General features: G+C 39.4%; 1 protein-coding gene across 2 annotated transcripts in view; it reads left to right on the forward strand.

The window, feature by feature from the left end:
- The window catches only part of necab2 (N-terminal EF-hand calcium binding protein 2), a 136,575-nt gene extending 126,657 nt beyond the window's left edge, over nt 1-9,918 (forward strand). For both annotated transcript variants that reach the window (XM_005935008.3, XM_005935007.3), the window contains 3 exons: nt 1,869-1,946; nt 2,685-2,776; nt 4,760-9,918. In XM_005935008.3, coding sequence (XP_005935070.1) covers nt 1,869-1,946; nt 2,685-2,776; nt 4,760-4,788 — 199 coding nt within the window. In that variant the 3' untranslated portion in view covers nt 4,789-9,918. The remainder of the gene's footprint in view (nt 1-1,868; nt 1,947-2,684; nt 2,777-4,759) is intronic.
- Nucleotides 9,919-11,140: the final 1,222 nt, after the last annotated feature.

Below are 11,140 nucleotides of genomic sequence, written 5' to 3' on the forward strand. Positions count from 1 at the left end.
TATATATATATATATCGAGCTCCAGTCCTCGAGGGCCGGTGTCCTGCAACTTTTCCATGTGTCCCTGTTGCAATAAACCTGAATAATATTAGAACTTGACTGCATGCTGAGGTGGCAATTTAGCCATTTGATTTATGTTACAGCAGCTGAGTGAATGAACATGGTGCAATAAAAGTACTTTTAGAAGTACATTTTTTCCAAACACTTAAATTTACTTGAGTAAGGTTAGGGGTTGCCACTTCAGCATGCTGTCAAGTTCTATACTCTTGCAAATGACCTACTAATTTTATTCAGGTGTGTTGCAACAGGGACACATGGACACTTGCAGGACACCGGCCCTCGAGTTTGAGACCCCTGAGGTAAAGCATCTGATAAAAGTAGTTTAAAGTCAGTCATGTATGATAACTACAAAAAAAGAGAAGTAATTTTGTCTGCTGACATCACCCAAAATACTATCTTATTTCTTTAAGTCATTGATGTAGCTCGGAATCAGAGTTATAATCCAACTACTTTGAGCATATAGATTCTACTGAGCAGTATACTGACTTCTGTATCTGTCACGGTCCTGAGTCTGATCACTGTTTTTTGTTTTGATTAATACTAACTTGTGTTTGGTTTAATTCTGGTTATGCCTCTTGAGGTTTTCTAGTTCTTACGTTTTGGTTCCTGTTTTATTTTGATAGTCCTGCTCTGTGTTCCCCACCTCGTCTGCCCAATTAGTCCCAGCTGTTTCCCTGCTGTCTCCCATTCCCTGATTTATCCGATGTGTATTTTAGTCCTCTGTCGTCCCTGTTTTGTTGTCGAGCTGTCCCTCGTAGCTGTGTGGTTTTCCTGTGCTCCGTGTTCCCTTGTAACTCCTAGTTTCCTGTTACCTAGTCTTAATTTCAGGTTTTCCAGTTTAGGTTTTATTTTGTCGTCTTCTAGTGTTTTAAAGCAAACTAAAGCTGCCTTTTTGAGTTCATCCCTGTGTGTACCGAGTCCTGCATTTGGTTCTTTCTCCTGCCTGCCACACAGCGAATCACAACAGCATCATCTTTTTAGTTTTTGCTAAGCTCTGAGCTCGCACTATGAAAATTGGAATCCTTGAAAGGTAAAATTAAAATCATGCCAGTCCTGAGACTAACCCCGAGCAGGCAGACGTGCAAGTGTAATTTCACGCAGAAACTGCACCGCACAGAGTGATCTGCTCAAACACGTCAACAGCTGCTTGATTTCAGAGCCAGAAAATTACCAAGAGGCACAAGTGCATATAATGGACCAAAGAAAATTGCTGGCATTAACACCACCGAGTCTTTGAGTCGTTTTCTGCTTTTGTTTCTAAACCTAATTCCATTTGGGACGTTATATTGTTGGTTAAATGGGCAAATGTTAGGCATATAAAAACACATTAACGTGTCGACATGTCCATAACATGTTCCACTTTTACCATTGAAGCCTTTAAATGCGGCGCTTGCTGTGAAAACTGAGTTACGCTGTTAGCCAAGTGTGACAAAGTTCCCATGTGCACATTCACCCTCCTTTGGAATACATACGGAGGAGCCCGAGTTCATTACAGCAAAGTGTACCATCCAAAATGTCTCCATAACATCCCACATAATAACCTCTGTGCATTGATGATCACACTCTGATAGATGTTATTTGCTATTCTTGGTGTTAAGTGCAGTGACATCAATAAAATCCGAGATGCGATTTTCTGAAATATAAACTGTTATCTCGTGTCTGCTTTGTCTCCTTTACAAATGTATCCTTAATGTGCACTGCTTCACCGTTCTCTATCATGAATCCATCGTCTCTCACCCGTCACTTTCCATATCACCTTCTGTCCACTTTCATCCTCTCATTCCCATTTTCCTCTGCCTCTGCTCCAGTGTGACTGCAGTGCGTCTGCCAGATGGTTTATCCTTTGTCGTCTATGAGTTCTGGGATGGCGAGGAGGAGTGGAAGAGGTGAGTTTTAATCATTTTTGGCTCCAATTTTATTCTTAATCCTGAGCTCTATCCGTCACATGTGCCAGTATTAAGAACTTTTCATTTTCCAAACCCAGGCTCCAACCATTGATCCAAAGCAACTGACAGAATGAAGCATCTGTAAACACGGAGAACAGCCTCAAAGTGATTCATTCCCCGTGCTGATCCACTTTGAAAGCATTAAAAGTCATTACTGAGCGCAGACATTCATATTGTTTAGGATATTGCCTTTGAGTCAGCACTCTTGGTCCCCTGAAAGTGTTTTGGAGCTGAGCACGCCGTTTCTTCTTATCCCTGTTCTAATTGATTGGTGATCACCCAATAAAAGGAGCTCTCACTTTTCTTCTATTACTGCCGTGAGCCTGTTTGAAAAAAATCCTCCAACATTTAATTAACATTGTTCAGCCATTCACGTGCTCCAGAGTTGCTGAATCACTCAAGTTGCTTCAGGTCATTGTGATTTAGTAATGGTTCTGGGCACAAGGAGAGGCTGCTGATGTAGTTGCCTGCTGATCCAAGTTTCTGCTCCACTGCTCACAGCATCTCCCCACCATTAATATTTCAAATCTTACAGTAAAGGCTAAGGGCCGTGCAAAGTGATTAGAGTCCATGTGTGCTTTTGAGAGGCTGTGTGCAAAGTCAAGACAGATGTGTGCATACAGAAATGCTGTGTGTCATTTAGTGTGTGCGCCGTCTCATGCTCTCCTCTGATTCCAGGCACCTCCAGTCGGCTCCCAACAAAGCCTTTCAGCATGTGAAGGTGGATACACTGTGCCAGCCGGAGGCTGTGTCCTCTGTAGCCGTGCCAGGTCAGTGGTAAAACAGTACAACTAGAGAATAAAACAAAAGCAGTGTGACGCTGCAGCTGAAATGTCCTCCAAACCATTTGTGAATTGGGACCAATGACCAAAACGATATCTGGATTTGGAATACTTTGTGATATTTTCTCGAGAACACAAAGAAGACAAGACAAAGTTTCCTTTTTCTCTGATTTTTACACATTTGAAGTAAAATTGCCAAGTTTTTCCTCTTTTGCAGTGATAAATAATCCTTTCAGATACTTACAAGCCTGCTTGTACAATATTACAGTTACATGTAAGAAAGGTCAATCTTTGTTGCCTGTAATGTTTGTTTGTCAATTTATTTCGATCATGTAAACAATAAACAGGTACATTTAGCAAAGAAAATAAGAGAGAAAAAAATACTACACAAAATAAAGTTAATAATACATTTCAATATTGCTTCTGTTCTGATTCAGTTACATGTCGAAAGGGAGTGGGAAGAAGTACACACCTATTTAATCCCACCCCTTCGCCATAACTTATCAGTTAATATTTAGTCAGCTTCCTTACTGATATAATCTGTAATAGAAATAACAAACAGATTTCTGATATATATACTATATAATATCACATCATGAAATGTTTCATGAAATTACACATTTTCCCTTTCTTTATAGTTCAAGAAGATCTTTATAACTCTTTTTGAATTGTTTTATGTTTGGACATTGCTTCAATTCCATATTCAAACTGTTCCACAGTTTCACTCCATGCACAGAAACACAAAAGCTTTTTCTTGTAGTATGTACCTTCCCTATTTTGAAGTTACAAAAACCTATGCAAACTGTGAACTCAGTATATGGACTGTGCGCAGTCTGATGTGCCAGCTGACATTGGGCACACAGAAATATGCAGTTTTAGGAACCCCACATTCTTCCACTTGGTCTCAAAATAATTCTGCAGCATGATAATGACTCCAAACATAAAGGCAGAGACAATAAAGTACTACAGCAGATGGTATGGCCCCCACTGAGCTCTGACCTCAACAGTATAAAGTCAGTTTACATAAAGAGACAGAAAAAAAAGTTCAGGAACAACCTTCCTACCACAGAGAACGGAGGATGACTTAAAGACAAACAGTGGGAACATCAAAATATTTTTTGGTATCATTACAAGATTAATAAATAAATCTAAATCTGCCATTATGATTATTGATGAATCCTCATTTTGTCTTGTATGTCTAGAACATCAGAGAAATATACTGATTTAAGTTCACAGAAGGTCATGTCATAGTCGGAGGTTATGTCTAAATACAGTTTAATATAATTCATATACAGAATGTTATTTCTGCATGGTTGTTAGTTGTGGTGCATTAAAAAAAAAATACACTACCAATTTTCATCGAACTAGTTACTCCTTTAAATTTTCATGAACATTTACATCAGATTCTTTCTGATCAACTTGGATCCAAAATCTGTTTCTTGGGGTTCCTGAGCAGTTGCTGACTTACCCTAGTAGTAGAATTATCAGTAGTGCAGGTGATACTGAGATAACACAATATGTGCTAATGTTACTATAAAGGTGTGATGCAATAGTACACAGTTGCAGAGCAAGTGTTCTATATAATGCTGAGAAAGTGATTAGTTTGTTCAACAACCCTGGATGTGTCATGTAAAATTTATAGGCATTATCTACAGAAACCTGGCTTTGGAATCTGCTTCATCCAAAACAACTGATGCTGGCAGGCATCCCTGCGCCGAGTCGCAGACTGTCAGTGACCCAGCTGATACTTGGCTGACTGCCTGTTTTATTGTCTAGTAATCACTTTTTTGTCCATTTCTCTTCTTGGCGCTCTTCTTTCCCCCACGCCTGTTCTGCTTTCTTCTCATTTCCATTCAATCCATTTTTTTGCTCACTCTCCACATTGTTTTTTCCACTCTGAGGCACGCTTTCTTTAAAAACTCCTTTCTTTCGAACCTTTTTCTCACTCGTCATCCCTCTTTCTATTTGCAGCCGTCTGGTGCAGCGTGAACAGGGACTGAGCATGAAGATATTCGACTACACGCCAAGACTCCTGACACTCCTCACTTCTTTAACTCCTTCCCCTCCAGCCCTAAAACCTTTTTTTCTCCTCTGTTTCACCCACCCCAATCCCCACAACCCCCAAACTCCCTCAACTCTTTTTGTAAGTACATGTTTACATAGTGCAAATGAATGGTGTCAACTGCGGTGAAAATTGAACAAACAGTGCATTTTACAACGTGAGATTACTAAAACATGTTTGCATCTCATCATGGTAGTTTGCTGGATTTCAAGATTGTGGATTACTTCATGTACATGTTTCTAATAGCTTTGAGCCACTGTAAGGTGGAGATTGTCATGTAGCAAGGACCCCGAAGGTTGAGTTTTCCATGTAGCAGCTTTTCAGTAGTCAGTTTGGGAATGCAGCTGATCACCACAGATAGCTCATCTGTGTAGCTGTCACTTTATAGTAGCTGCTTATTATATCTGTGAATATATCGCAGACTTTTGTTTATTTATTTATTTCATAACTGACCAAATTACCCTCGCATCAGCCATGACATTAAAATGAAGACTCGAAATACCTAGTTGACAGATTCGTTTGCGTTCTCAGGAAAACGGAGAAGTCTTTAGCTAGCTGTCCTCTCTTATGGATGTTATTTACCCAAAGCCATCTAAATATGACATTTAGCCTAGAACTTTATCTGGGAAAGTGAACACTGGCTCTGAATAAACAAGTGATTTTAATATGAGAGAAGAACCACTGAAGGGTACAATAATGCGGTTATTTTACTGTACAGTCCCAGCTGTTCACCAGTACATGAATAGGAAAGAAACAGATGTGCTATTGTAGAGCAGTGGTTCCAGTAGTAACTTTAAATCCTCACATAACAATCAGTAGATGACCCCATAAGGCCACCTTTTAAGGTTAATAATCTTATAATGACCAAGTATATTTTATCTCCTCCATAATTTTCCGATTTTGTTGCCTTCGTTTGTTCTGTTCACTCTCTTAATCTCTTTTACATTCACTCTGTATACAATGGCTGTTCTGAGGGTAATGTCTCTGATGGTTTACTGGCTGTTACACGGTACTGTTTCTTTAAAGCACAGCTAATCCCTGTGAAGAATGATGTCGTTTTAACCTGGCACCAGTAGAAGAAGGCCAGCTGATGTCAGTTCTTCTCAAGGATTTGCATGTGTAGATGCTAACACAAATTCCCGCTGGTGTTTTTCGGTGTAGTTTTATTTTAACTAAACACATTTAAGGGATCGTTTCTGACGCGACACGCCCGCTACCTTGAGAAAGCGACTGCTTAGAGAGACAGGCAGCACCTCACTGTTCTCCATGCAGATAAACTCGGTTTGATTTTTGCCTTCTGTTCATGCATTCCTTGTCTGAATTGGTGATGGGTTGCTTATATTAGCTGTGTAAGTCTAGTGGAGATTGTACATATGAAAATGTTGCTCTGTTATGATTATATTTGCATTTACTGACATCTTTTAGTGCTATGGTACAAATCTTATCCTCAGTGAAAGTGGCAGTAGCTTCACAGGTGCTGCAGCTTCTCTAACCTGTTTGTTTGAATCCAAATAGCTACCATCCGAAACAGATATATGAAGAACACTGAATATAAAGCCTTAAACATCACCACATGGTTGAGCAGGTAAAGGATTTTAAAAGGCAACTTCTTTTTGATGCATTTTAAATTCCCTGTAAGCAGAGAATTCCCCACTTTCGGTGTAGACATCAGATTGTGTTTCATTAATATATGACATCATTACCACGATGACAGGTCTATTCAGCTATTGAACATCACTGAAAGAATAACCTTGAATTTGAAATAAACCTTCACAACACTTAGCATACTGTAGCAGTTAGATGAACCACCTCGGCATTAATATCTCGAACACGTGATCACATGTATTGCCACTACTGAACCCACCTTTAAGTGCAAAAAAGTCAATGAACAGGAGGATATTATGGAAAGTTACAGCTCTTGCAAATTCCAGGACATCAGGGTCAAATGGAGGACGGACATATTCGACCTTTACGTTAAAACCCAGATGAGCTTATTATTCGGACGTGACATCAACAATATTGTTCGGTAAAGTCTGAAAACCGGCTGAGTTCAGTCTTCACTGCACATCAGCCCACACACACTGTCAAACAATCAGATTAAAAAAAAGCACAATGTAAAAATGAGTGAATATTGTGACTTAAGCATAGTAGAGTATGATGAGAGTATGTAGAGATATATTACTGTCTAACTGGGTAAAGAGTTGTTAATGAATCACTGCTCCGTTACAGCATTATTCTTTCAAAGGTGCCATCTTGCCATCCACCTCACTGTTGAGTCTATTCTCTCTTCACCTGTGAAGACAGCGAGTCTGTCATCTGCTGGCACTGTGGTGGCAGTGAGCGGGGATCCAGCTACACTGACACTAATATTGATTGTTACCTACTTTTAGAACTCCGGGCTGCGCTCAGCGGGGCATGACTGTGTGACATGTGGAAGTGTTGAACATTATTACATATATGGTAACAGAAATATGTATAACAATAGGCTTGTAGAACAGGCATGCAAAAGCAGTATTGCATTATCTGTGAAAATGTATTTACCAACCTGTGAGTGTCTCTTTTAAAGGTACCCTGTGGAAGTTTGGACCACTAACAGCATTAAAGAGCAGAGATTTCACAAATATAGCAAAGAATGTGTTAAACAGTGTATGATTTGGGCTATAAAGAGATCTGCTTTGTTTTATAAGGAAGAAAGCAGCGTAAGAGGGGCTATTGCTGCCACATATCATCTAACTTGTTGTTTTGAAATGGTCCAACTAAAATGAAATTTGCAGGGTTTAAGAATAAATCTAGGTGCTAATCTGGACCTGATAAAGTTTCAAAACCAAGTCTTTCAGAGGAATTCAGCAATGCAGTGACTTCTGCAATTATCTGACTTCTGAAATTAAAGTATCAAAACCTTAAGTAACTAAGTAGAGACTAAGTTGCAAAATACAAAAAGTACATTGATCATGAGATGTGTCTGTCGGTTCTCCGTCATGCAAGTTAAGGTAGCCTTGAAAGCTTGAAAAGAAGACCACTTAAACACTTAAAGTACCGTGAGGTGGTCAGGTTTGACTTGATCTGTTAATACCGCCTGTATTGTGTATGCAGTTACTACATTAACCCCACAAGGTGAAAGGTTACCCAATAACCACCTGCTTAATATTAAAACCACAATACTTTGACAAGAAAACTTCACAGGGTACATTTAACCTCTCACTTGTTGGAACAAAAACCCCAACATATACATATATATCTCAAACTCCAATCCTATTTGCGTTCAAGAAGGAGCTACTGTATTCTCAATACAAACAAAGCCATATTGCATGGATTAGTGTTTACATGTAAGTGATTTACTATACTGATAGCCATAGATTTACAGTACTCAAGCCTGGCTGAGTGCAACCCACATGTTCTAATTAAGGGATCTCCCTTTGTGTACATTGTGCCCAGCTTGGCTGGGTTGTGTATATGAGATCGATAGTAAGTGAATGGTCAGAAACACCAGTACTGTTTCCTGTTGATACATTCCTGAATGTCCCCCAGACTGTGCAACCTGTTCTTTTTCTATCCTCCTACTTCTCAGTGCAACCCGTGCTTCGTCATACAATGAAAGAGTTATGCCACTGAAATGTACTGAAGCATGGCTGAGCAGAACGTTTCCTGGTAACATTGTGAAAAGATTAAACGGCAGAGGACCTACAACATGTTGAGATCAGGCCTTCTGTAGGCGTGGATTAGTTTATGTAATTGTTGTGATACTGGTAAACAGGAAACATGTCACCTGGTTTACCTCAAGAAACCTAACATAGACACCATAAACGTGACACCATAGACTATACATAAAAGATGGTCATAGCCACCATGATGTCACCAATCGGTTCTTGCCTGTGGCTCTATGATGCCAGCCAGACTCCTTTCCTTCCTCCTGCAAGTGCATGATGGGATGCAGGCCTGATTCACAGAATCGCTCAATTCAGTTAGTTCACCTTAAACACAATAGCTAGCCAGTGCCAGTCTTTTCACCCAAGGCAAACACTCAAAAAACTAAAGTCATGAGAGAATGACATTAACCACAATGTTGGTCTTCGGTTTTTAAGATGGGTTCTTAAAAATGATATCCTGAAGGTCATCAACAAGTTTTAGGCATATGCAGTGCAGCATTTGTCTCCACCCTGCTCTGCAGATACATCAGACAGAATGTATTTCACGAACCTGGAGCTCCTCTATCTAGATCCTTTGTAAAACCAACTCAACCTGGCCCTAAAGGCCCAGAGTAGGAAATACAATCTGCATGGGTGATCATGACCTACCCTACCATCACAAGTATTGCAAACCAAAGAAGCACTTTAAGCTCTACACAAACGACCTCCTTAGCCATTGCAATATATACCCCAACTACTCTGAACCACTAACAACCTTTGCTATGGTGACTGAACAAACACCTTAAAAAGAACTTCCCAAGAACACCAGAGTGCAGCTGGCATGAACCCAATATTTGGCTTCCCTTGCAAGGTAGAACCAAGTCTCATTATCTGAGATTTCTATATAAAGACTGCTCCCTTTGCCGTCACTCAAGACATGCAGGCTACATCCATCTTTTATTTAGAGTCTATCCAAGAGAACAAGCCAATCAGTAATTTGCCAAACTGACCGACATCATGGCCATAACTCTTCCTTTCTATGGCTGTGTTCTTTTCTATTCTTCAACTGAGTGCATGTCAACTGAATGTCCAGTAACTTCTTTGCTGTAGTATTAGGCAATGCTACTCAATGGGTTTTGTGCATTTCTTACCTTCTTTGTTTTCTAGTATTCCTATGAAAGAGACAGAGACTTAAATCTATTATATAAAATATATGACTAGAAAAATGGCATTCAAGAATGAACATAACTTTTATGGCAATGTTTAATTAAATATTAATTCTTAATGTATGTTTCAGTAAAAAAAAAAAAAAAGCTTTCTCTTCTTAAGTGTAGAGACTTATTGCAGGGATGCAAGTATTATATTTGGTCTTTAAAGAATATCTTGTTGAAATTCTAGATGATGTAGAGTGATGCAATTCAATAAAACTATAAAACTGAAAACTGTGCTGTATGGCTTTGATATTAAATGCTGCTGGTTATTGGGAATTGTGCTTTTTTTTTTCCTTCCTGTGTAAATGTTGTGGCAGATGTGTGATTTGAACTTTGAGCCATAATATGGTAATGTTCAGTCTGCATGCACACTACAAAAAAGAAATTCTTATGGGTTTATCTGGTGTGAAACCTATAATGTGGTAAATGTTTCCCTAGCATGTGCTCCAGAATAGCTTTACTCAGAAATACGTTGGACACAAAAACTTAACACTGGTGTTATACATCAATCATACAGAACAAGCATAGCACTACATTAGCTAATCAGCAAAAATGTCCATCAATGTCTACGTACAACTCTCAACTCAGTGCAAAGTAGTATTTAGACACCATTTAATCACAAGTCATTATCTCTCTTTTTTCCCCACAGTGTGCCTTTTGTACTGTCTTCCTCCCATTACCACCCCCCCAGTCACGGCCGCCCCTCCCTGATCCTGATCCTGCCGAAAGGTTTCTTCCTGTTAAAAGGGAATTTTTCCTTCCCACTGTTGCCAAGTGCTTGCTTAAAGGGGGTCGTCTGATTTTTTGGGGGTTTAAAGCACCTTGATGTACTGCTGTTGTGATTTGGCACTATATAAATAAAATTAAATTGAACTGAATCCCAACAGGACACCAGACGCAAAACCTTGTAGAGCTATTCAGCAGTGCTGTTGAGCAAGTTAATTATAAAGTTAAATATTCATGAGGTAAGCCATTAAATTAGTAAAATAAAACTGCAGACCAGTAGATCACTGGGGGGAAAACTGAGCATGCTTCTACCAGTTGGTGAGTGGCTGCAGGAGATGGTTTACTCTTCCTTGCTCACAGTTTTGGATGCTGAACCCATAACATCCTTGTGATTGCTTTGGATAGGTTATTGCTTTTATATCGTGCGTAACCCCCAATGATTCAAAGTGCAGGCTGCTATTCAAACAGAAAATAAATAAGTAAAATAAGTTTACAATTTGCTTTATTCAGTTGTCTTTTTCTTTTGTCTAGTAAAATTAATGTCATGAAATGGCTGTGTGCAGGCAGGAATAGGACCCAGACGCAAACAGGACTTTAACTCAAAATACAGCTTTATTCGCTGAATGGGGAAAAAGGCGATACAAAACTAAACTGGGAAATTCATAACTAATCATACGGAGAGGCACACAAGGAAACACAGCCAAGAGGGAGGATGCGACAAAGGGAG

This window comes from Haplochromis burtoni, unplaced genomic scaffold (assembly GCF_018398535.1).
Source record: "Haplochromis burtoni strain Fernald_Lab_line unplaced genomic scaffold, NCSU_Asbu1 Contig_188, whole genome shotgun sequence".
In the NCBI taxonomy this organism is placed as follows: Eukaryota; Metazoa; Chordata; class Actinopteri; order Cichliformes; family Cichlidae; genus Haplochromis; species Haplochromis burtoni.